General features: G+C 39.6%; 1 protein-coding gene across 2 annotated transcripts in view; it reads right to left on the minus strand.

The window, feature by feature from the left end:
- The window catches only part of GRM7 (glutamate metabotropic receptor 7), a 562,205-nt gene that overhangs the window by 84,265 nt on the left and 456,041 nt on the right, over positions 1–21,899 (minus strand). For both annotated transcript variants that reach the window (XM_081966278.1, XM_081966277.1), the window contains exon 8: positions 15,276–16,211. In XM_081966278.1, coding sequence (XP_081822404.1) covers positions 15,276–16,211 — 936 coding nt within the window. The remainder of the gene's footprint in view (positions 1–15,275; positions 16,212–21,899) is intronic.

The following is a 21,899-nucleotide window of genomic DNA, read 5'->3' on the forward strand; positions in this document are numbered from 1 at the left end:
ACATTTAGAAGCAATATTTTTATTTATATATTTAATTTATACACTGCCCATCTTGCTGTCCAAATCTTAAAGAAATAGGCAAATTGGACCATGAAAAATGGACTAAGAGTACCGCCTGTGTCAATTTGATCTTTTATCCGTTAAATGTTCCACAAATAATAAGTGATATTTATGCTTTGTGTCATTCCATTCTACTTTTCTTCTTTTTTTATTTGGGTCAATAACACAAATGGAATATGATGTTACATGCACTGAATATGTGTTTACATGCACTGAACATCTCTCTCTGCCTGTCTACCAAGTTCATTATCTTTTCATTTGCCTTCCTGATAAACTAAGGGGTTTGTAAATGTAACTTCATGTTTAATGTACATGATTTATTTGAGTTTTCATTTCTTCATAGACAGAAAAAAAAACCTAGAATAATTCCACCAAAGTGAAGGTAAAGAAAAAAAAATCTTTACTTTCTGCATGAAATATCATAAAGTGTCAAAACTTTCTGGTTTCAAAGAATTCCACACTGACTGCAGACCTATCTCTAGAGGTGCCAAAAAAAAAAAGATGTTTTAACGAAATGAATATATCAACATTATTAAGCAATTTTGTATAAAATTAAGTTTTACCTTACTATGTTACTCCCAAGTAACTTTGCCATATCTGTGATGTGCTTCTTCAACCTTCTGCAGATGTTGACTATGTGCTACATAGATATATTGTCAATTTATTTCCAATATTTAACCATTTTGATGGATTAAAATGTGTATGTGTGTGTGTGTGTGTTCCAGCATAACTCTGGAACACCTAGACAAATTTCAACCAACCTTGGTACACAGATAACGTACTCTCTGGAAACAAATACTGTATGGGTAAGGCACCCCTAACACCCCTTGGTGTCTGTATTCTGTTATGATACAGCCTGTTGCACATTAACATGGCTTCTACTGTACTGCCATAAAATGGCTTCTAATGTACAGCGCAGTGGAGTTGCCATGGTAACAGCTTCACAGTACTCCACAGGGGGGCTCCCTCTGGTAAGGTGAAAATCCAACATTAGAAATTATGTTTGGTCCAGACATTTTCTCTCTATAAATAAATACCCTGTCAACTCCGGGTTATCAACTAGTAGTAAATAAAAAGGGACCTGAATTTCTAAATCATAGGGCTTACTCAAATAGGCTACCCAATGTGGCAAAAAAAAAAAAAAGCCTTACATACTTAATATTCCAGGAATAATGGGACTGAAGAGTTGCATCTGCATAAAGAGCATGGTTACACCTTTCATTAAATAGTTGTTTAATATAAAGTATTTTTAGGGAGAAAGAAATAGTCATCTTAATTCAGCTTGAGAAACATTTCTGCGCATATAAAATTTAAGTCTTCAGTAGTTTGCCTGAATGATGCATTAATCAATCTTGCATTCTTTGGTACCAGTTTTTTTTTTTAAAAAAAACCTTGGGATCTTTGTCATTCTTTCTGTGAACTTGTGGATCACATCCATATTTAAAGCATTTATTCCTAATTCATTCCTTGATGATATAGCAAAAATTAATCTGCAACGTGAATAATAAATGCTTATTTAAAAAAAAAACCTGAAAGTTCTTCCATTGAATTTGTTCACACGTTAAATTATTAACTAAACATTTCCTCTGCATCAATGTTGACATTACATACTCATTAGTAAATAGACTCATACTTAATTACTATAAAAATTGTTCCAAAATACCATAGTCTCTTCCTTAAATTACCCTAACTATATTTGAAAAGCTGATAAAATTGCTGATTTCCTTTGTGAAGATATGTTTTCAGCTTCATTTAAATATTTGCTGTTGTATTTTTCTGAACTTCTATCAGTATTCTTTCATGTTCTTTAAAATAATTGCTTATTGTGTTGTTTCTGTAAGTCACAGAATGTTTTATGATTTCAGAGTTTCAGGGCATGTTGAATAAATACCATTCAAAGCATTACTCACTCTAGAATGAAAAAGAAAAGCAAACTACATTTTTACCTCTATTTCCTTAGAATGTCTACAATAGTATTGATTTCCTTAAGAAAATTGCTCTGAAAACATTGTTTTGTTTGTTTATTGGGAGAAGCAAAGCTCTTTTATGTAGCAAAGCTACTTTGCATGGTTTCAAGGTTTTATATTTGCTCCAACAAATATTTGCTTCAACATTCTCTATTATTTTGGAATAGATCCCTGAAGGTATCTGGTTTTAAGCTTTTTTTTAAGTACCTGGAAATAATTATTTGAAGAATTTCTTTTCATTTGTACATGTAAATATATCATATTGCTTATCTAACATTAAACATAAATGTGAATATATAGCTAATAACTATTTAAATAATTATTAATATATTTACTAAGATGTATTTCTATAAAAATATCTTCACAATATTCAAAACATACACACTGAGAGATAAATATGTAGATATAGATGATAACGATGATATAGATATAGATAGATCCACATTCACTAACTATTGGATTCTTTTCTAAGAAAGTTTTAAAATTAATGCTTGAAAATTTTCTGTTGTTGAATTAAAACTAAATATTGTACATATGAATCAATCAATGAATGTCTCAGAACTTCACTATGGATGATAGACTCAATTATGATAAAAATAAATATTATTTTGTCATTTCTAAATCTCAATGATCAAAGCATGAAAAATCTTGAAATTATTTCCCTTGCTTGACTTCAGCAGATTAATGGTGCTCTGAAGCTGAAGAACATAGGGGAAACACAGAATCTCTCTCCCCCCCCCTTCCCTATACAATAGGTAACTGGAATCAGCTTGTCAAATTAACATCTTAATTTAAAGTTTTTTTTTAAAAAAAAGATACGTTAACAAAGTTTTCATGTTTTCTGTTTTAAAGAATTAAGACTGCCATTTCATTCTAACAAATTATAGAGAAAATCTGCAGTAAGGGAAACAATAATGTCATATGTTTAATTTATTGGATATATATGGAAGGGAAAATAATTAGTTATACTGGCCATATCACTGATTTTGAACTAAAGAGAGTTGTAGCCACAGGCAGCCAGGCAATCTTTTCACTGTCAGCCTAATACAAGTATCTAAAAAAAAAAAAGGACAGGACAGGACAGGAAAGGGAAGGAAATAGAAAATTGAACAAATTACTAGAGTTAAGGCATTAACCTAGAAAAGGGAGTTCTGCTTTAGCCACAAAGCCAGCTAGTACAAGCCTTGGACCAGTTATTGATTCTTAACCTTAGGAAGGAAACAATGTGAAACCACTTCTGAAGTCTTGGTTAGAAAACTGCAGGGACTTGTCCAGACAGTCAGTAGAAGTCATCACTAACTTGATAAGATGATGACAAAAAGAAAAAAGATTAAAAATTACAGATGATTTACTTGTTTCCTTTTATCATAGTTATGGAAATGATGAGCTGCATAACTCAAGATTCGGTAGAATGGAGTGTCATAAATAGGAGTGCTAAGAGCTATGTTTTTAGTTCCACAATGTATACGTTGACAAATGGTTTCATGGTACCCTTTCGACAGGCACATTCTTGAATATATTGTTGCTATGGCAACTGCTACTTTATGCAGTTTCTCAGAGGTGTACAGCACTTTCCTGGTGAAATACACACTAGCTTGTTAATCAAGCAATGCTGTACATGGCAGGAAAAGGAAGATAATCCTTTTGTTTTAAAAAACACTCAGTAGGCAGAGAGCTCACTTGCTAATGTGGCTTTATTTAAATGGTACCTTATGCAAACAGAAGCTCCCTCATTTATATTTCCTCTCAGTGCCTTAAAATGTGTACATTTGATGGTAAAATAATAATCCTCCTAAACTGAAAGTGTGGCAGGCCAAAGATTCTTAAAGGAACCGCTGCAGGCCTGATACTGGGTCATCCTGATCCCAGTATTTATTTGAAAGGAAAAGGCTCCCTGGAAATGCACACACATACACACACATGCAATGACACAAAGTGGATTTAGTGAGAAATGGACTTAAGCATTTCCCATTTCCCAAAGGAAAAGATGGCAGAGTCAAACATCCATAATACAATCATAAAAACAAAGTTTTCTTTAGGGGCAAATGTTTCACATTTACATCTTTCCATAAAATTATATTTCCATAAAATTATACCAAAAAATGATGAGTTTTGGTGGCGCAGTGGTTAGAGTGCAGTACTGCAAGCTACTTCTGCTGACTGTCAGCTGCCTGCAATTTGGCAGTTCAAATCCCACCAAGCTCAAGGTTGACTCAGCCTTCCATCCTTCCAAGGTGAGTAAAATGAGGACCCAGACTGTTGGGGGCAATAGGCTGACCCTAAACTGTTTAGAGGGGGCTGTAAATCACTGTAAAGTGGTGTATAAGTCTAAGTGCTATTGTTATACTCATTTATAATGTAAATGATAAGATATGAATAACACTGTTCATGTGACAATGAGAGTTTAGTAGTCTATAAACCAAAAGACACTTAATAGACTTCACAGTTAGCTATATTGACAGCTTCTTCAATTAGTTATTAAGGAGTTGAACAACCTGACAATGATCCATGAAAGTTTATAAATTTATTTAAGGTGCCAAAGAAGAATTTGAATGCACGTGGCAGAATCAAGGTCTGCTCTAATAATTTCTCATTGATTGCATACAAAGAAACTTAGAAGGGAAATAAGATTCAGTAGCCATACATTAGTCAATGCTCAGTTCTCAAATCTTGCTACTCTTTGTAGCACATAAACAGCAAACTATGATCTTGCTGATGTAGAATAGCAGGCAGAACTGGGGAGGTGCCCTGGCTCCGTAATGAGAGCTGGGCCATGCATCGTGAGGCTGGGAGGTGGGTGAGTGAGAGTGGAACAGCGCAACCCCCCTCTCCAGCTGTGCAGAGCGCCATTCACAGGCATTTGGAAGGTGCCAAGCCGCGGGAGCCGGGTGGCGGTGAACAGGTGCTCACGTGGCTTGGCGATACCCCTAGGTCAGTGAATGGCACTGTGCCTGGCTGCAAAGGGGGGCTGCTCGTGAGCGTGGTCACTTCATGGCTGTTGTGTTGTGCTGCTGCGACAGCGCAACACAGCCATTCGCCCATGAGGCTGTGCCCAGCTCTTTGGGAGCCTGCTCGCAAAACAGCAGCCGCCCGGCAACCCCAAAACAATAAATCCCCCATAACCTACCTTACCCTACTGGGTCTTTCACTATTCAATCAATTTATTCGAGGTTAGACCTGCTCCACCTGCGAGAAGCCCCTCTCTCGCAGGTTTGGCCCCGGGCCCTTTCAAGGTCCAGCCTTGATGACGGGTTTGTGAACCCCGAGAGGTGGAAGAAAAGGAAGCTGAGGGGCTTTTTATCAAAATGTTTTATTGTGTTTTTAGGGGGTTCTAGGAAAGGGAGGGGGGATAACCAGGCCAGGAGGGAAGCCAACGCCAGACGAACAGGTGAGTCTACGAAGGAAGTGAGTGGGGTGAGGGGGGAGAGGGAACAAGTAATTCCAGTAGAGGGTTGTTTTATTACAACGGTCGCGGGGAGGGGGGGATGCGAGGACAAGAAAAGATCGCAAGGTCGGTTGGGAGACCGTGGCTGCTGGCTACTCCCGGTCGCTTGTACCAACCCCCGCAGCCTAGGTGGTCGGGAACTACAGAGCCAGGGCCTTAGGCTGATGCTCTGCAATGCAAGGTCTGTGACCAACAAGGCCCCCCTCATTAACGAGTTGATCTCGGAGGGGGAGCTAGACCTTGCAGGGATAACGGAAACCTGGTTGGGCCACGAGGGTGGTTTACCCCTCGTGGAAATGTGCCCACCGGGTTTCCGTGCATTCCATCAGCCTCGGGCCCTGGGTAAGGGTGGTGGGGTGGCGGTAGTTATACGGGATTGTCTAGAGCCGAGGGAGTTCACTGTTCCTCAGATACCCGGGTGTGAGTCGCTGGGTATGAAATGGGGCCCAGGGAGGCAGTGGGGTCTGCTGATTGTATACTTGGCTCCTCGCTATACATCAGCGGCCCTGCCCAAGCTCCTCGAGCTGGTCTCGGAGACGGCGGTTGAGATTCCCAGACTCTTGGTTATGGGGGATTTCAACCTGCCGTCGACGGGAGCAGCGTCTGAGGTGGCTCGGGAGTTCATGGCTTCCATGACAGCCATGGGCCTGACCCAACTAATTCAGGGCCCCACACATGAAGGCGGCCACACACTGGACCTTATCTTTGTATCTGAACAGTGGACGAGTGATCTGGGAATAGGGGATTTAGAGATTATGCCCCTGTCATGGTCAGATCACTCATATCTCCGGCTTGACTTCCCTGGTGCTACCCTCCACCGTGAGGAGGCGGAACCAGTATGTTCAAGCTGGTACCGCCCCAAGCACTTGATGGAACCGGATAGGTTCCAGGCGGAGCTTGGGCCGTTACCTGTAGCCCTAACCCGCGCTCGGTCGGAGGACCTAGTCGACGCCTGGAATAGGGCGACGGCGGGGGCCTTAGACCGGGTCGCGCCTCTGCGACCTCTCCTGCGGCAGCGAGCCACCCGGGCCCCTTGGTATACCGAGGAGCTCAGGGTGATGAAGCGCCATAGGAGACGTCTAGAGAGCAGGTGGAGGTCCTCACGCTCCGAATCTGACCGAACACAGGTAAGAGCCTTTTTACGGACTTACCTTGTGGCATTGAAAGCGGCCAAACGTAGGCATTGTGCCGCTCTCATTGCGTCTGCGGATAACCGCCCTGCCGCCCTGTTTAGGGTGACCCGCTCTCTCCTGTTGCAGGAGACGCGGGAGGCGCCCTTGCAGGGAAGAGCAGAGGAGTTTGGAGAATATCTGCAAGACAAAGTCGCTCAGATCCGGAGCGGATGGGCCCCCCCCAGCGGTCCGGACGAGCCGACATCAGTGAGTCTTGTGAGTCCACTCTGGGAGGAGTTTGACTCTGTTGCCCCCGAGGATTTAGACGGGTTACGGGGACGGCTACGACCCACCACATGTTCAATGGACCCGTGCCCCTCCTGGTTGGTACTGGCATCCTGGGAGGTGACGCGAGGCTGGCTTCTGGGCCTGGTGAACGCCTCGTTGGGTGAGGGCTTCTTACCGGCTGCCTTGAAAGAGGCGGTGGTGAAGCCCCTGCTCAAGAGGCCTTCACTTGACCCAATGGAGCTAGCTAATTATCGTCCAGTCTCCAACCTTCCCTTTTTAGCGAAGGTTGTTGAGAATGTGGTGGCGCAGCAGTTTCCACGGCACCTCGACGAATCCGTATATCTAGACCCACGCCAGTCCGGCTTCCGACCCGGGCACAGCACCGAGACAGCCTTGGTCGCGTTGGTGGATGATCTCTGGAGGGCCAGAGATAGAGGTTGTTCCTCTATCCTGGTCCTATTAGATCTCTCAGCGGCTTTTGATACCATCGACCATGGTATCCTATTGCGCCGGCTGGAGGGGATGGGAGTCGGAGGCACCGTTTTACGGTGGTTCGGCTCCTACCTCTCCGGCCGGATGCAATATGTGTTGACTGGGGGGCAGAGGTCGACCCCGAGGCCACTCTCTTGTGGGGTGCCGCAGGGGTCGGTCCTCTCGCCCCTTTTGTTCAACGCATATGTGAAGCCGCTGGGTGAGATCATCCGTGGCTTTGGGGTTGAGTACCATCTGTACGCTGATGATACTCAGCTGTACATTTCAACCCCAAGCCACCCCAACGAGGCTGTCGAAGTGATGTCCCGGTGTTTGGAAGCCGTCGGGGTCTGGATGGGGGACAACAGACTCAAACTCAACCCCTCCAAGACTGAGTGGCTGTGGCTACCGGCACCTCGGTTCAGCCAGTTAATTCCATCACTGGCCATAGGGGGCGAGCAATTGCCCCCTGTGGAACGGGCGCGCAATTTGGGCGTCCTCCTAGATGCCCGGCTGTCAATGGATGATCATGTGGCAGCCGTGGCAAGGGGGGCGTTCCACCAGGTTCGCCTGGTGCGCCAATTGCGCCCCCTTCTGGACCGTGATGCCCTACGCACAGTCACTCATGCGCTGGTGACGTCTCGCCTGGACTACTGTAACGCTCTCTACATGGGGCTTCCCTTGGGACGCGCCCGAAGACTGCAGCTAGTCCAGAACGCAGCCGCGCGGGTAGTCATGGGGAGTACTAGGTACTCCCACGTAACACCTCTCCTGCGCGAGCTGCACTGGCTACCTGTGGTCTTTCGGGTGCGGTTCAAGGTTCTGATTACCATCTTTAAAGCGCTCCATGGCATAGGGCCTAGTTACCTGCGGGATCGCATCCTCCCGCACACATCCCTGCGGCCAATCCGCTCTCACAGGGAGGGCCTTCTCCTGGTGCCGTCCACGAGGCAATGCCAACGGGCGACACCGAGGAGTAGGGCCTTCTCTGTGATGGGCCCAACCCTCTGGAATGACCTCCCCCCCGACATTAGAACCACTACTGACCTCCGCTCCTTCCGACAGAAACTGAAGACACACCTGTTCCGACTGGCTGGTTTGGCATAATTTACAACGTCTACCCCCCTGGCATATACTTTTTACTGGCTTTTAGAGGGATAGTGTATAAATTGTATGATATTTTAAATTTTTATATTGTTTATTTATTAGCTGTACAGTTTTGGCCTATTTCATCCTCCTCCTATGCATACATGTATTTTATTTGGTGTTTTTTAATACGGACTGTACACCGCCCCGAGTCCCTTTCGGGAGAGGGGGCGGTATATAAGTGCTAATAAATGAAAATGAAATGAAATGAATAAAGCCCAGGCCATGTATGTAAAAAGAAAATAAGACCCTGTCGTATTTTCGTGGAAACATGGTATTAATTGAGAAATACAGCCCAACTACCTAGTGTTGTAGTTGGTACCAGCCTGTTGAATATATAAAATGTGTGCCTGACAAAATATAATTTTCTGCATAAAAGTACTCTAGGTAAAATCGCCTTTAGTCTTTTACTATTTTTCATATTTCATGACAAATATACATATTCCAGAAGCCTCCAAAGAATAGAAATAAATGAAAATGAAAAGAAATTTTCCAGAAAAGAAGATTCCAGAAAATAATTTTAATAATTTTGTGTTAATTACTTGAATAATTTGCTGCAGGGCTTGGTGAATTCACCTACCTACTCCCTTTCTCATTGTACAATTCTAATATTTTGCTTCAATTTGGTTTATTGATTTCATTCTGCTCTGTTTGACCTTACAGGGGCCATTTGTGCTCTTTTCAAGTGCCACTTGGTATTGATTCTGCATCAGCCTATAGTTTCTATAATTGGTCTAACACTTGTTGGGAGTTGACTTTGCTTCTGAACGAGACATTCACAAATATGGGGCGATTTTAAAATAGCTTTGAAGTCAAGACCAATTATATTGGTAATATTATCATGAGCATTGTGTTTGTAAAATATCACTTTTCTAGACAGGTGAGTTAACAAGCTGTGATACACTATGGTGCTTATCTGGGAGGCAAATGACACACAAGGAATGTCAGTTGTCCTGACAACAGAACATATAATAGTATCTCTGAATAGTTGAGATTGTTATTAAAATATTGTGATGCACTTGCTACAGAACAGCTAGCATTATACTTCAATCTATGATTAATGTTTAATTCTCCTTAAATCATTGGCTGGTGCTTATTAATGAATGAATGTTATTAATGAATAACAATGGACCATAATTATCCTTATGAACCACTTCATAAGTAGACACTGAACAAACACCATCTAACCATGATAGCACTGTCTTTCCATCCAGAGTATCATTTTTCATTTGTGTCTTTCCTCCTCCGCCTCCTCCTCTTTTTCCTCCTCCTCCTCAATGAATCCTTAGTTCTTCATTTGATGATAAAATATAAATTTGTACTATGTAATTCAAAATCATGCCCACATTTTAAAACCCGATTATTCTTGAAATCATATTTACTTCCTTACAATCATATCATATGCTTAAAACTACATAATTGTTTTTGATTTTTTAGCTTGAAAGTGATGAAACTGATAGCCAATTCTTCTATAACATTATTTGCAGTATACAACAAATATGAGAAACAATCTCATCTTAAAATTCTTCACAGTTTTTAACTATTAAAATGTTATTAAATGACATTAGACATGTTTTACTCCGTTTCATCCTAAAAATACTGATTAATTATGTAGAAAAATCTGAAACTAATTTTATTGCTGGCAGAAATTGAGAAATTTCATCTTGGTGAAAAAAAATGAAATGAAATATATTTTACTTCATTATACTGCCATTGTGATTGGCATTTAGCTGATCTAAAACATTAGAATCATGCTTTATCGTGACTTTTATGAATTCAAAACTGGACACCAGAGGAGCCTAAATATTCCAAATAAATAAATAAATAGGCAAGCAAGCAAGTCTGATCTTTGTTTTTGGTTACTACTGGATTTTACAAAGTAAAATAAAATGTTATGACATTTGAAATACTCCAGATTTTTTTTTTGAATAATTGGAACAAATAGTAGTTGCTACAATGTCAACAATGATATCTGTTTCTATGGCTAGACTATGTCCAAAAGATGTTAATGAAGGAATGACAGATGTGAATGAATATTTTGAAAGATTTACAACATAAAGAAGTGAAACCAAATGAAATGTCATAGAAATATTAGAATCAGAAATAGTTGAAAATAAAAAAGCATGAAATATAAGACATATAATATAATTAAAGTAAAAACAAGCAAAAGAATCGGATAAGCATTATCTAATGGACATACAAAAGAAGCTATTTAAAACCTTGAAAGTTAAATGGGAAATACAAATGATAAACTAAGGGAATGATCTGGATAATGACTCTTTATTAGATTTGCAAAGGAGGTTTACTAAGTCATTGAAAATAGCTTTTGGGATACAATACAATACAATAGTAGAGTTGGAAGGGACCTTGGAGGTCTTCTAGTCCAACCCCCTGCCTAGGATGGGAAAACTGAAGTGAGATCAGAGCAACAACATCTGAATGAATTAAGTTCAAGATTGCTAGAAGAAAAAGGAAGGAATATAGAGTTGGTTTGCTTGACCAAAGTTAAAAAAGAGATGTGTTTTTATAAAGCTCTGGTAACCTTTTACAAACTTTTTGCTGATAGCAAATCTTTATTATTTCTTTCTATTTCTCTTTTTTTCTCTTAGTTTAGTTTGTACTTGCTTTTATTATTATAATCAACATTGTAAATTAATTTTAAAATTAATTAAATTAAATTAAAACTAAGCTACTATGCTATATTTAAGTGTAGGTATAGAACAATCATCATTGTCAATAAAACATAATATACCACCACAACATATAATAACTATAATAATTATTTGTGTTCAATTGCTTTAGGACCCAAAGATCCTAAGGTTTTCTGATAAGAGATGTCAGTAGTTTCAATATCAAATTAAATAGAACATAAAGGACAATCCTGGCAAGTTCCAAAAAAACTTCTTGAAAGTGAGAGAATAATTTCAGTTATAATAATGTTGTCTGAAAGTTTCCACATATATGCTGTCTTCAACGAATGGGTAACTCTCTATGGATTCATACACACACACACACACAGGCAGACAGACAGACAGACAGACAGACACACAGTATGTATTTACTTATGCCTGTATTAATGGTATGTTGTATTTTTAAAATTCTGTGACTTGGTCTTGGATCATAAATAAACAAACAGTTAGTTCTATAAGTTCACCCCGCCAAATCCAGTAATAATTTAATATTGTCTGAAGCTTGTTGCATTTTTATTAAATTAAATAGCACAAAATGGACAATTAAAAGGCCATTTTGGCTGTGGTCCACATACTGAGGTTGCTGTCAAAATTTTGGAATCAACTATTAACAAGAAAATTAGCCAAAAGCAATCAACAGCTTTCAAAACCATTGTTTTAAAAGCCTCATTAAAGTTACAAAAATGTGACTCAAAAATGTACCATTATAAACTTCCAATAGTATATAATTCAAAATTTCTTTGTATGTTTCATGCCAATTAATAGGGTAATGATCATATTGACAGTTTTTCTGTTTTCATAAATAGTATCTATTTTACCCCAAAATTACAAAGATGAAGTTAGATAAAAGACTTAGCCATGTATAATCTTCAAAAGATTATACATGACTATTGTTAAAAAATATTAATTTCTTCCTAAGAAACCTTTGACTAAACATTATATAGTCATGTTTGACAGAAAAACAATCTGTATTATCATATACTTTGGTCTAACTATCATTTAGATTAAAAATATTCTTCATTGTTACTGTTTCATTTTAGGGGCAAATAATTTATCATTCTTTTCCTCTGTTCCCAATATCTTCTTTTTATGCAATTCAATGATATTCAGTATCATATACATAGTAAGGATTACGTTCTAATTTAGGAAACAGAAAAGATTTATGTAGATCTGGTGTAGATTTCATTACATACAGAGCTGCTTAATTTTATTTTACAAATATTCTTGTTTAGATTTTTTTTCCCATGAAGCATTTAAAAAAAATACAACCTTTAATAATAATGCATTAAAAGCAGTCCAGACTGTTATTTTACCTACGCTATCAAAAAAGAAAAAAAGGAAGAAATAAAAGAAAAGAAGAAAGGGAAGGAAAGGGAAGAGAGAGAAGAGAAGAGAAAAAGAGAAAAGAAAATAAGAAGAAAGGAAAAGAAAAGAAAAGAACCACAATTCTTTTGAAGCAACATCTTGGGGTAAAGGACATTTTTTCCTTAAAATAATTGACAGTGTTATTGAAGCGTGACCAGAAAATGCATTTTGGAATCAAAAAGATATGCACTCAAATAAACTGCAGAAGTGCAGATTAAGAGATAATTATATTGCTTTTGAAGCAGAGATCAGTGCATTTAAGAAGAGGGTTATTTGTGACCCTGTGACATGGGTTAATTTGAACAACATATGCTTTGCTTCTGTTGGTACCTTTCTACGAGATGCTCAGCACACAATCTGTAGAATTAGAGCTGCTGGGATAAGAGAGTATTCAATGAACTGTCTTCAAAATAGATTTTGGTTAGCTATCCAAAGATACTTTATAATTCTGTGCACAAAATGAACAATACCAATGTTGTGCAAGGCAGTTGCACAATTTTCTCTTGCTGAGATAGAACAAACTCATTGCACAGTAGATACCCTCCCCAACATTTCTAATTGGATCTGGGGGCTGACAGAGAAACAAAATTAGCAAGTTAATCTTATATAAAAGAAGAGAAGAAAAAGATTAACATTAACTAGGGACATTAAGCAAGGTAGTAATTATCTAAATGCACAGTAACAGACATGGAGTTGTATTTAATGCTGCTTGTCAAGAGTGGAAATCATTAGGAGAATAGCTTTTTCTTTTAAAACATGCTCGAGAGTATTGGAATGACCTCCAGAAGTAATTTTGAAGACCTCTAGGAAATATAAGGCACAATAGATTAAGTGATATTGGATGAGGTTCACTGTACTTTTTTAAAGGAGGCTATCTCATTTCCTAGTTTTGGCCCCAATAGATATTGGTGGGGTTGTGAATGGTTTCATGGTCCTCACTAAAAAGACTCCAATTCCATTTAATTTAAATTAGGAAATGTAGGAAACAGTATGATTTTCATTACCTAAATTTTGTTATTTAATATTAGTAATGAATCAGTGAGAGACTCAATAGATAGATAGATAGATAGATAGATAGATAGATAGATAGATAGATAGATAGATAGATAGATAGATAGATAGATAGATAGATAGATAGATAGAAGAGAGGGGGGGCAGACAGACAGACAGAGGTGGGATTCAAAATTTTTACTACTGGTTCTGTGGGTGTGGTTTGGTGGGTGTGGCATGGCTTGGTGGCTTGGTGGACGTGGCAAGGGAAGGATCCTGCAAAATCTCCATTTCCACTCCACTCCAGGGGAAGGATACTGCAAAATCCCTATTCCCTCCCTACCCCACCAACCTGCTTTCCAGCTCTGTTCTCCTGTGCAGGGCAACAAAAGAAGACCAGTCAATCAGCTGGGACTCAGGAGGCAGAGAATAGATTGGGAGCAGGGCATATACATACATAAGTGCATTGCACATACACATGTGTGCATGTATACACAAACACACACACACACACACACACACACATCCCTGAATGTAAAGCATAGGGAGAAAGCCTTCACATATATATGTATGGTATAAGGTGAATGGTATCCTTCATATTTATGTCTATACTTAGAAGATGACCTTTTCCTTCTACATGTTAATGTTGCACTTGTACATACTCATAGAATGTATTACAATGAATATATAACATCTCGTGGTGGCTACATCAATCCCAATTCTTAGTTTCAGATTTGGGAATATAAATACTACAATACAGTCCTTGGTTTTATTACTTAAAATTCATCACAAAATAAGGAGTGAGAAGAATGACACAAACCCATATTCAGATATATCGTATGCAAATTTTGCAGAGAAAAAACTGTTAAGACAATTGAATTCAACAATGAGATATGGTTGGTCATGGTTCTATTTGGTCTCTGCTTGGTCATGGTTCTATCTGGTTCTCCATATATTTTGATTACCTGGACATTTATTTATTGTTAACCATTTATTAATTTATTTAATACCATTCTAATGCAAACATTTGTTTGAAATTGCCATAGTTGTAATAAAAAAATATTATGACTGGCTATACTTTTTCACTGGATCCAAGTATTATTACTGTTTTTATCTGAGTAAAATCCCAAGAATATCTAAACAGCCTTGGAATGCCATTGGCATAATCTGAGATTATCATAAATGCACCTTCTTCTTTTTATTAAATTCATAAGTGCAACACATTTTTTTTTCAACGAAGAGGTGGCTGGATGTTGATAGTTATTGTTAGGTATAATTGGTATATATTAATAAGTTTGATTCAGTACGATTTCAGGAATGACTGTTAATATTTATTTCACAGTTGAGGAATTGATACCATAGCAAGAAACAACCTTTTGCTCTCACTTTGTCTCAACTGAAAAACATGGGCCCAGCAAAATATTTTTTGACAGACATTAAGAATAAGAAAGCTGATTAAGCTATACACTGCATTTCATATTGCAATGATTACAACTTTCCAGTTGCGGCTGACACAGTTACAACCATTGAATTAATGGATTAAGTAATTCTTGTGATTTATTTACCACTTTATCAATCACCATCATCATAACCTTCACCTAACTACAGGAAAAACAACATCAGCAACTTTAGGTATAGCTGAAGCACTTACCAATCATTTTTTTCCCCATATCCAGAAGGTGGTTTCAACACTCGTATTTTAAAATGTAATGGTTTTATAAATTACTTGATTTTCACTTACCTTTTCAGCTGCTTGGGAAGTGCAAAAAAATATTGGAATGAAGGCAAGCCATACTATACATGTAGTGTACATAGTGAATCCAATGGGTTTGGCTTCATTAAAATTCTCTGGGACACCCCGAGTCTTGATGGCATAAACAGTGCATGTAACCATTAGTAGAATGCTATACCCCAAAGAGCATATTATTTGTAGATCCGTAATGTCACATTTGAGAACGCCTCTGGCTTGATCTGGTTCCATAGATTTATGTTCATCATAATCTATAATACTGTTTGGTGGATCAACAGCAAACCAAATGAAAACTCCAAGTAGTTGTACTGATATCAAACTTGATGTGATTGCTAATTGTGATGTTGGGCTAATAAGCCTGGGAGCTGTCACTGATTTTTTGCCCTGTTCAAATATGCGATAGATACGGTTTGTTTTAGTCAACAGAGCAGCATAGCTTATGCACATTCCCAATCCCAGGAAGATGCGCCGGAAAGAACACACGGCAACATCTGGCTTGGCAATCATCAAGAAAGTGATGATATAACACAGAAATATTCCTGTCAATAAAACATAGCTAAGTTCCCTTCCAGAAGCCCTCACAATGGGAGTATCATTATATCGAATGAAGGTTGCCATGACGAATATGGTGGCAATAATTCCAAGCATGGCGAGAAAGACTGGGATGACCGCCCAGGGTGAATGCCACTCCAACTTTACAATAGGGATAGGGCTACATCCTGTGCGATTCTCATTTGGCCGTTGACTGTAGGAGCACAGCTTGCAGCTCACTTCATCAAACTGGTATTGGTAACCATCACACAGTTCACACTGCCAGCAGCAGCTCATCCCTTTCATAATCCTTTTCCGTTCTCCTGGTTTACAGGGAAGACTGCAGACTGAAGAAGGAGTTTTCCTCATTCCTTTGCCCCACTGCATTTCATCCACCTAAGAGTAAAAGAACATAGAATAAATGAGACTGCTTATCCGGAAGTGACTATCAAGTAGGCCTAGTGGATTGGTTAGTTGATTAACAAAGAGAAATGAACATGAATATATTGGATTAAAAAAGAGATGGTAACAGCCAGGAAGAAAATGAGAACTGTTGCTGAGGGAGTAAGAAATAGAAATAAAAACTCCACGAAGAAGCAAATACTAAAGGAAATAAAGGTTATTACCGTAGGGAAATTGCATGAAAATAGTTTCGATGGAAACCCACATAATTGGAACAATGCATTTTCTCCGATTAGCATAGCATTCCTTGCATTATTCTTCCCTTGTGACCAAAGAACAAACCCTTGGATAGCCAGCATAATCTTTTAGAACATGAAAAGTCCATTTTTTGCAGAATTTGCTTGAAGTGTGGCCATAGTTGAATGAACAGGGAAGCCTGAATAATCATGGCTCTTAAAGCTTTCTTGAAAGAGGCCTTTATTTTTTTCTTTTCAAATCCTGAATTATTTGTTTCCCAACACTGATGTGTCTACTCCCCATCCCTTTTCTAAGCAGCCTTGAGTCACCTATGTGCGAGGCTACATAAATGTATTTAATAAATAATTAAAATTGACAGCACATTTTGATGTATGCAGGTACAGTGATCTAGGTTCACATTGACTTTTAGGAATCCTGACCCACATTGTGTCCCCCCCCACCCACACACACACACTGAAAAGATGTGAATGACAGTAAAATGGCTGAATCTCCCCTTCCCTTATCTATATTAAACATAATATTTCAACATGGCTATTTCAAGCAAGCCTGTCAAGGATTTTCATTTTATTTTTAAACAAAGATCTCCAATTAGAATAACTGCTGCCTGTACTAGTCCCAGGCAGAGTGGAAACTGATCCAAATTTTTAATCTTTCTTTTCCTGAAGTGCCCTACTATATGTTAAATAATGAGCTCCATTGAGGTCCATTTACCAACGCTGCAGATTTACATTGAGTGACATTGAAAAGATGATTGATAGACATCCAGATTTCCTCGGAAATCACAATGGACTGAACATTCTGTTTCAGAATAAGGATTTATTTGTCTTTGTACGTGCAGACTTTTTTTTCTAAGTCACATTATAATAGAGTCTGGCTATACTAACAGAGACAATGACTAGAACAAAAATTGCTTTGTTCTTTTCTACATAAATTGGCCATGTATGAGTTTCAAAAGAACAAGATATTATTCACTGTGGACAAAATGAAACCTAGTGAATTGAAGTTGTATGTCACATTCCAAGGCAACAATGGAAAAATAGTCAGAGGGATATCTCTAGAAGTTATTTTTAAAGATTCTTGCACTATACGCTAGGTACTTTGTATAGAATAGAGGTGGAAAAGGACGTTGGAGGTCTTCTAGTCCAGCCACCTGCTCAAGCTATACCATTTAACAAAAGAAGATGTCCAGTCTCTTCTTAAAAACATCCAGTGCTGAAGCACCCACAACTTCTGAGGTCAAGTGTTCCACTGGTTAATTGATCTCATTCTTAGGCAGTTTCTCCTTGGTTCTAGGTTGCTTCTCTCCTTAATTACTTTCCAGCCATCATTTCTTGTTTTGCCTTCTGGTGCTTTGGAAAATAAGTTGACTCTTTCTTCTTTGTGGAAGTTCCTCAAATACTGGAATACTGCTATCTTATTAATTGTCTGCCTTATTAATACTGCTATATTTTAGGTCTGGCCCAAGAGGCACACTTTGGGTTCCATCTACTAAAGAATGTGGCTTCAAATTTTTGTCACAGGTGGATATTGTATTGTGACCTACTGATACTTGTTTCATAACTCTTCAAATTTTGGGGTTCTGCAGATACTCTAGGGTCACCCAAATCTAAATAAATAAATAGATCAGTGAGATTTCTCAAATGTATCTTGTTACTAGAAGATAAATTCTAGAATTAATTTTGCTACTATATATTCACAATTGAAGAACTTGGGTTTAACCACCATTAGTCCTTGGTGCTCTATCCAATTAGATTGTGTGAAGCAGCAACAGGGAAATGGATGGATGGGTGGATAGGCAGCTTCACTACTACATACACTGCGTCTATACAGGTTGCAAATACTGGCTTTCAGTATAGACAAATTTAATATTTAGTACTTTTTTTCAACATTTTCTGAGCAAAATGTCCCTCAAATATATCGTTTCTGGCAGGCCCATCACCCCTATTTTTAATGTCCTATATTTTCAAAAGATGAACTAGAGCAAGGCTGTCAAATTCAAGGCCCCGGGGGCTGCAACCGACTCATGTGGTGCTTAGATCTGGCCCATGAGGCCACCCTGGAAACTGTGAAGGATTGGCACGTGGTGCCTCTGACAGTAAAAATGGAGCTTGGGAGGGCTGCCTGAGGCCCCCACAAGCTCCGTTTTTACTGGCAGAGGGTTCCAGGAAGCTGTTGCAGCAGAAAATGGAGCTCAGGAGCCCATTTTCACTGGCAGAGTGCTTAGCCACCACAGGAGCCCTCAACATGAGTGATGTTAAGTTGGACACACCCACCCTGGACACATCCACCTCAACATCCTGATGTCAAACACAACCCTCATGTGGCCCTCAATAAAATTGAGTTTGACACGCCTGAACTAGAGAGTATGGAGGAGAGAAAGAACCTGACATGTGAGCGGCACTGTTTTATTTATGATCTCAGGTAATGTTAGAGGACCTGCACAATCTCAAGCAGGAGGTCAGAATAAATTAGCATGCAGATTCACTAACAGGACCGCACAGATGAAATTAACAGATTCTTCTCACCCTTTCACTGTTTAATATGTCCATGAAAATAAAAGTCATTTCCTTTGTACTGAATATAGTCAACAAGTCTGGCTTGTTGTTTGACACTGACATTACAATCCTGGGGTCTGTTATGTGAGATTGGCAGCTCTTGCCTGCCAATAAATAGGCTGCTGCAATCTGCATCATTTGCAGTGTCTGAATGGTTTTCCAAGGCAGCCCATGTAAAGATAATTGCAGCAGACATGCATTTCTTAAAGTGTGCTCCTAGGAGCCCAAGACCCACTCAAGGGTCCTCAAAATAAAATAAAAAATATTTGCCAACCTATGTTGAAAAGTAATACGATATTAACAATCTCATCAAATAATCATGAGAAGTGGTAGCAGCAGCAAATGCATCAATTTTAATTTTTAATACAGTAAATATCAATAAATATAACCTGTTGTGACCCAGCAACGGCCGGCTGAGCTGTTGGTGTACTCTGACAGCTCAGACCATTATGGGACTGCTCTGGAGGATGAGGAAGACCCTGGAGGGTATTTGGAGTCAGAGCAGGAACTAGAGATGCCTGTTGGCCACCAGGTGGCATCTGAGTCAGGGAGCAGTGAGGAGGAACAGAGGGAGGTTGTCCCTGATGTGTGTATGTGTAGAATTGATAGGAGGAAGGAACAGCTGTGTAGAAGACGTCATAGAAAGAAATAGGGACAGCTGGATATGGTTGTGGCCCCTCCCAAAGAGTTTATAGGGGAGCGACAGGAGGGGAATCTTTGCAGGAAATAACAGTCCATTTTACTAGCCGTTGAGAAAGCATTCCGTAAGTCTAATCTTGGTTTCTTGAAGATAGCGTTCTAGGCTCCTAACCAAGGGGTGGCTTTATCTCCATCATTAGTCGTGGCAGACAGCCAAGCCTGTGTCTGCATATTCATCAGAATCACGGGACAGAACAGTTTGTTCCTCCCTTAAAACAAAAGCTGTAAATATCATTACCATGGAGCAGCTACGTGCCGAGAACATACAACTTTTGCAATAGGTGGCTATGTTGGCTGCCCAGGTGGCACAGCTCCAAGCTCACCCTGCTGAACCCCCACCTCAGAGGAAATGCCCAATTGCAGTGCCTGATGAATTAAATGGCTTGGTTTCTTGAAGAGAGCAATCTAAAGTTCCTAGCCAAGGGGTGGTTTTATCTCTGTAATTAGTCGTGGCAGACAGCCAAGCCTGTGTCTGCATATTCATTAGAATCACGGGACAGAACAATAACCCATACAAATAATAACTCTTTGGGGAACTTTTAAATGTGGGAAAGGGTTCTAAGAGAAAACAAAATGTTTGAGAAAGGCTACAATCAACAATTGCAATCATCATTCAGAAAAGAGCAGAGCAGATCACAGCACAGCAGAACAAAGCAGAGAGGAACAAAGCAGAGCAGAGCAGTTGGAAGGGACCTTGGAGGTCTTCTAGTCCAATCCCCTGCTCAGGCAGGAATAGTCCAGCCCCCATAACATTTCAGACAAATGATTGTCCAATCTCTCCTTAGGTCCAGTCCAGGATGAAAAAAGTGCATGATACATGTTATTCCGACAGCCTAGAACCAGGATGGCAAACCTATGACAGCCTAGAACTGGGATGGCGAACCTATGACAGCCTAGAAATGGGATGGCTAACCTATGACAGCCTAGAACTGGGATGGCTAACCTATGGCATGCATGCCACAGGTGGCACGCAGAGCCATTTGTCAGGGCACATGAGGCGTTACCCTATCAGCTGGCCAGCGCGAATGCTCTGGACTATTTAGCCTTCTTTGAGGCCATTTTTTGCCCCCCCAGGCTCCAGAGGCTTTATAGGAGCCTGGGGAGGGCGAAAATAGCCCCCCGCCCCCTGGAGGCCCTCCAAAGACTTCAGGAGCTTCCTTGAAGTTTCCAGAGAGCAAAAAACCAGCCCTACAGGCAAACCAGAAATTTGGCAATGGACTTCCTGTTTGCTCGTAGGGCTGGTTTAAGCCCTCTGGAGCCTTCAGGGGCCTTCTGGAGGCTTCCCTGAAGGCTCCGGAGGACTAAAAATGGCCCAACGTTTGACTTCCGGAAGATTGGTTGTTCGAATCTTTACTACTGCATAACAGAGTGAGCTCCCATTATTTGTCCCAGCTTCTGCCAACTAGCACTTCAAAAGCATATAAAAATGCAAGTAGAAAAATAAGAACGACCTTGATGGGAGGGTAACAGTGTTCTGTGTGCCTTTGACATTTAGTTATGCTGGCCACATGGCCATGGAGACATCTTTGGACACTGCTGGCTCTTCAGCTTTGAAAAGGAGATGAGCATTGCCCCCTAGAGTCGGGATTGACTAGTACATATGTGCAAGGGGAACCTTTACCGTTACCTTAATCTGAGTTCAATATAAATAATAGGAATGTCCATTGAGGATTGTCCTCATATTTATTGCAATCTTGCCATTTCCCCCCCAGTTACTAAGACAGTAGCTCCGAGACATTTGATATATTGAGTTTGATAGACAAGAATATTTTCTTGACTTTGATTCTCAAGCTTATGCATTAAAAAATGTAATTATTTTTTTTAAAAAATCCTAGGCTTCAAATTGATGATGACATTAAGAATATGTCAAGAAGGTTTTGTGAATGCAAACCACATCGATAGATCAAAAATTGCTATGATGAATAAAAAAAGATTAGATCCTTTCCCCCAATCTTAAATTCTTGTCTGCAGGGAATAAGAATACAGTATAAACCTGTGTGTGGTGCCTTCTTCCAGGCAAAACTGCTTCTGGTGTTTTTTCATGCTTTTTCTGGAACATGAATGAGATTCATAAGAAAGACCTATGTAGTTGAACTTGGCAATCAAGAAAGAATGGCAGAAGACCAGCTACTCCTCCCCAGAACAATTTTCCTGCTTGAAAGGAAGGTTG

Source organism: Natrix helvetica (genome assembly GCF_964273705.1).
Source record: "Natrix helvetica genome assembly, chromosome: 1".
Lineage (NCBI taxonomy): Eukaryota > Metazoa > Chordata > Lepidosauria > Squamata > Natricidae > Natrix > Natrix helvetica.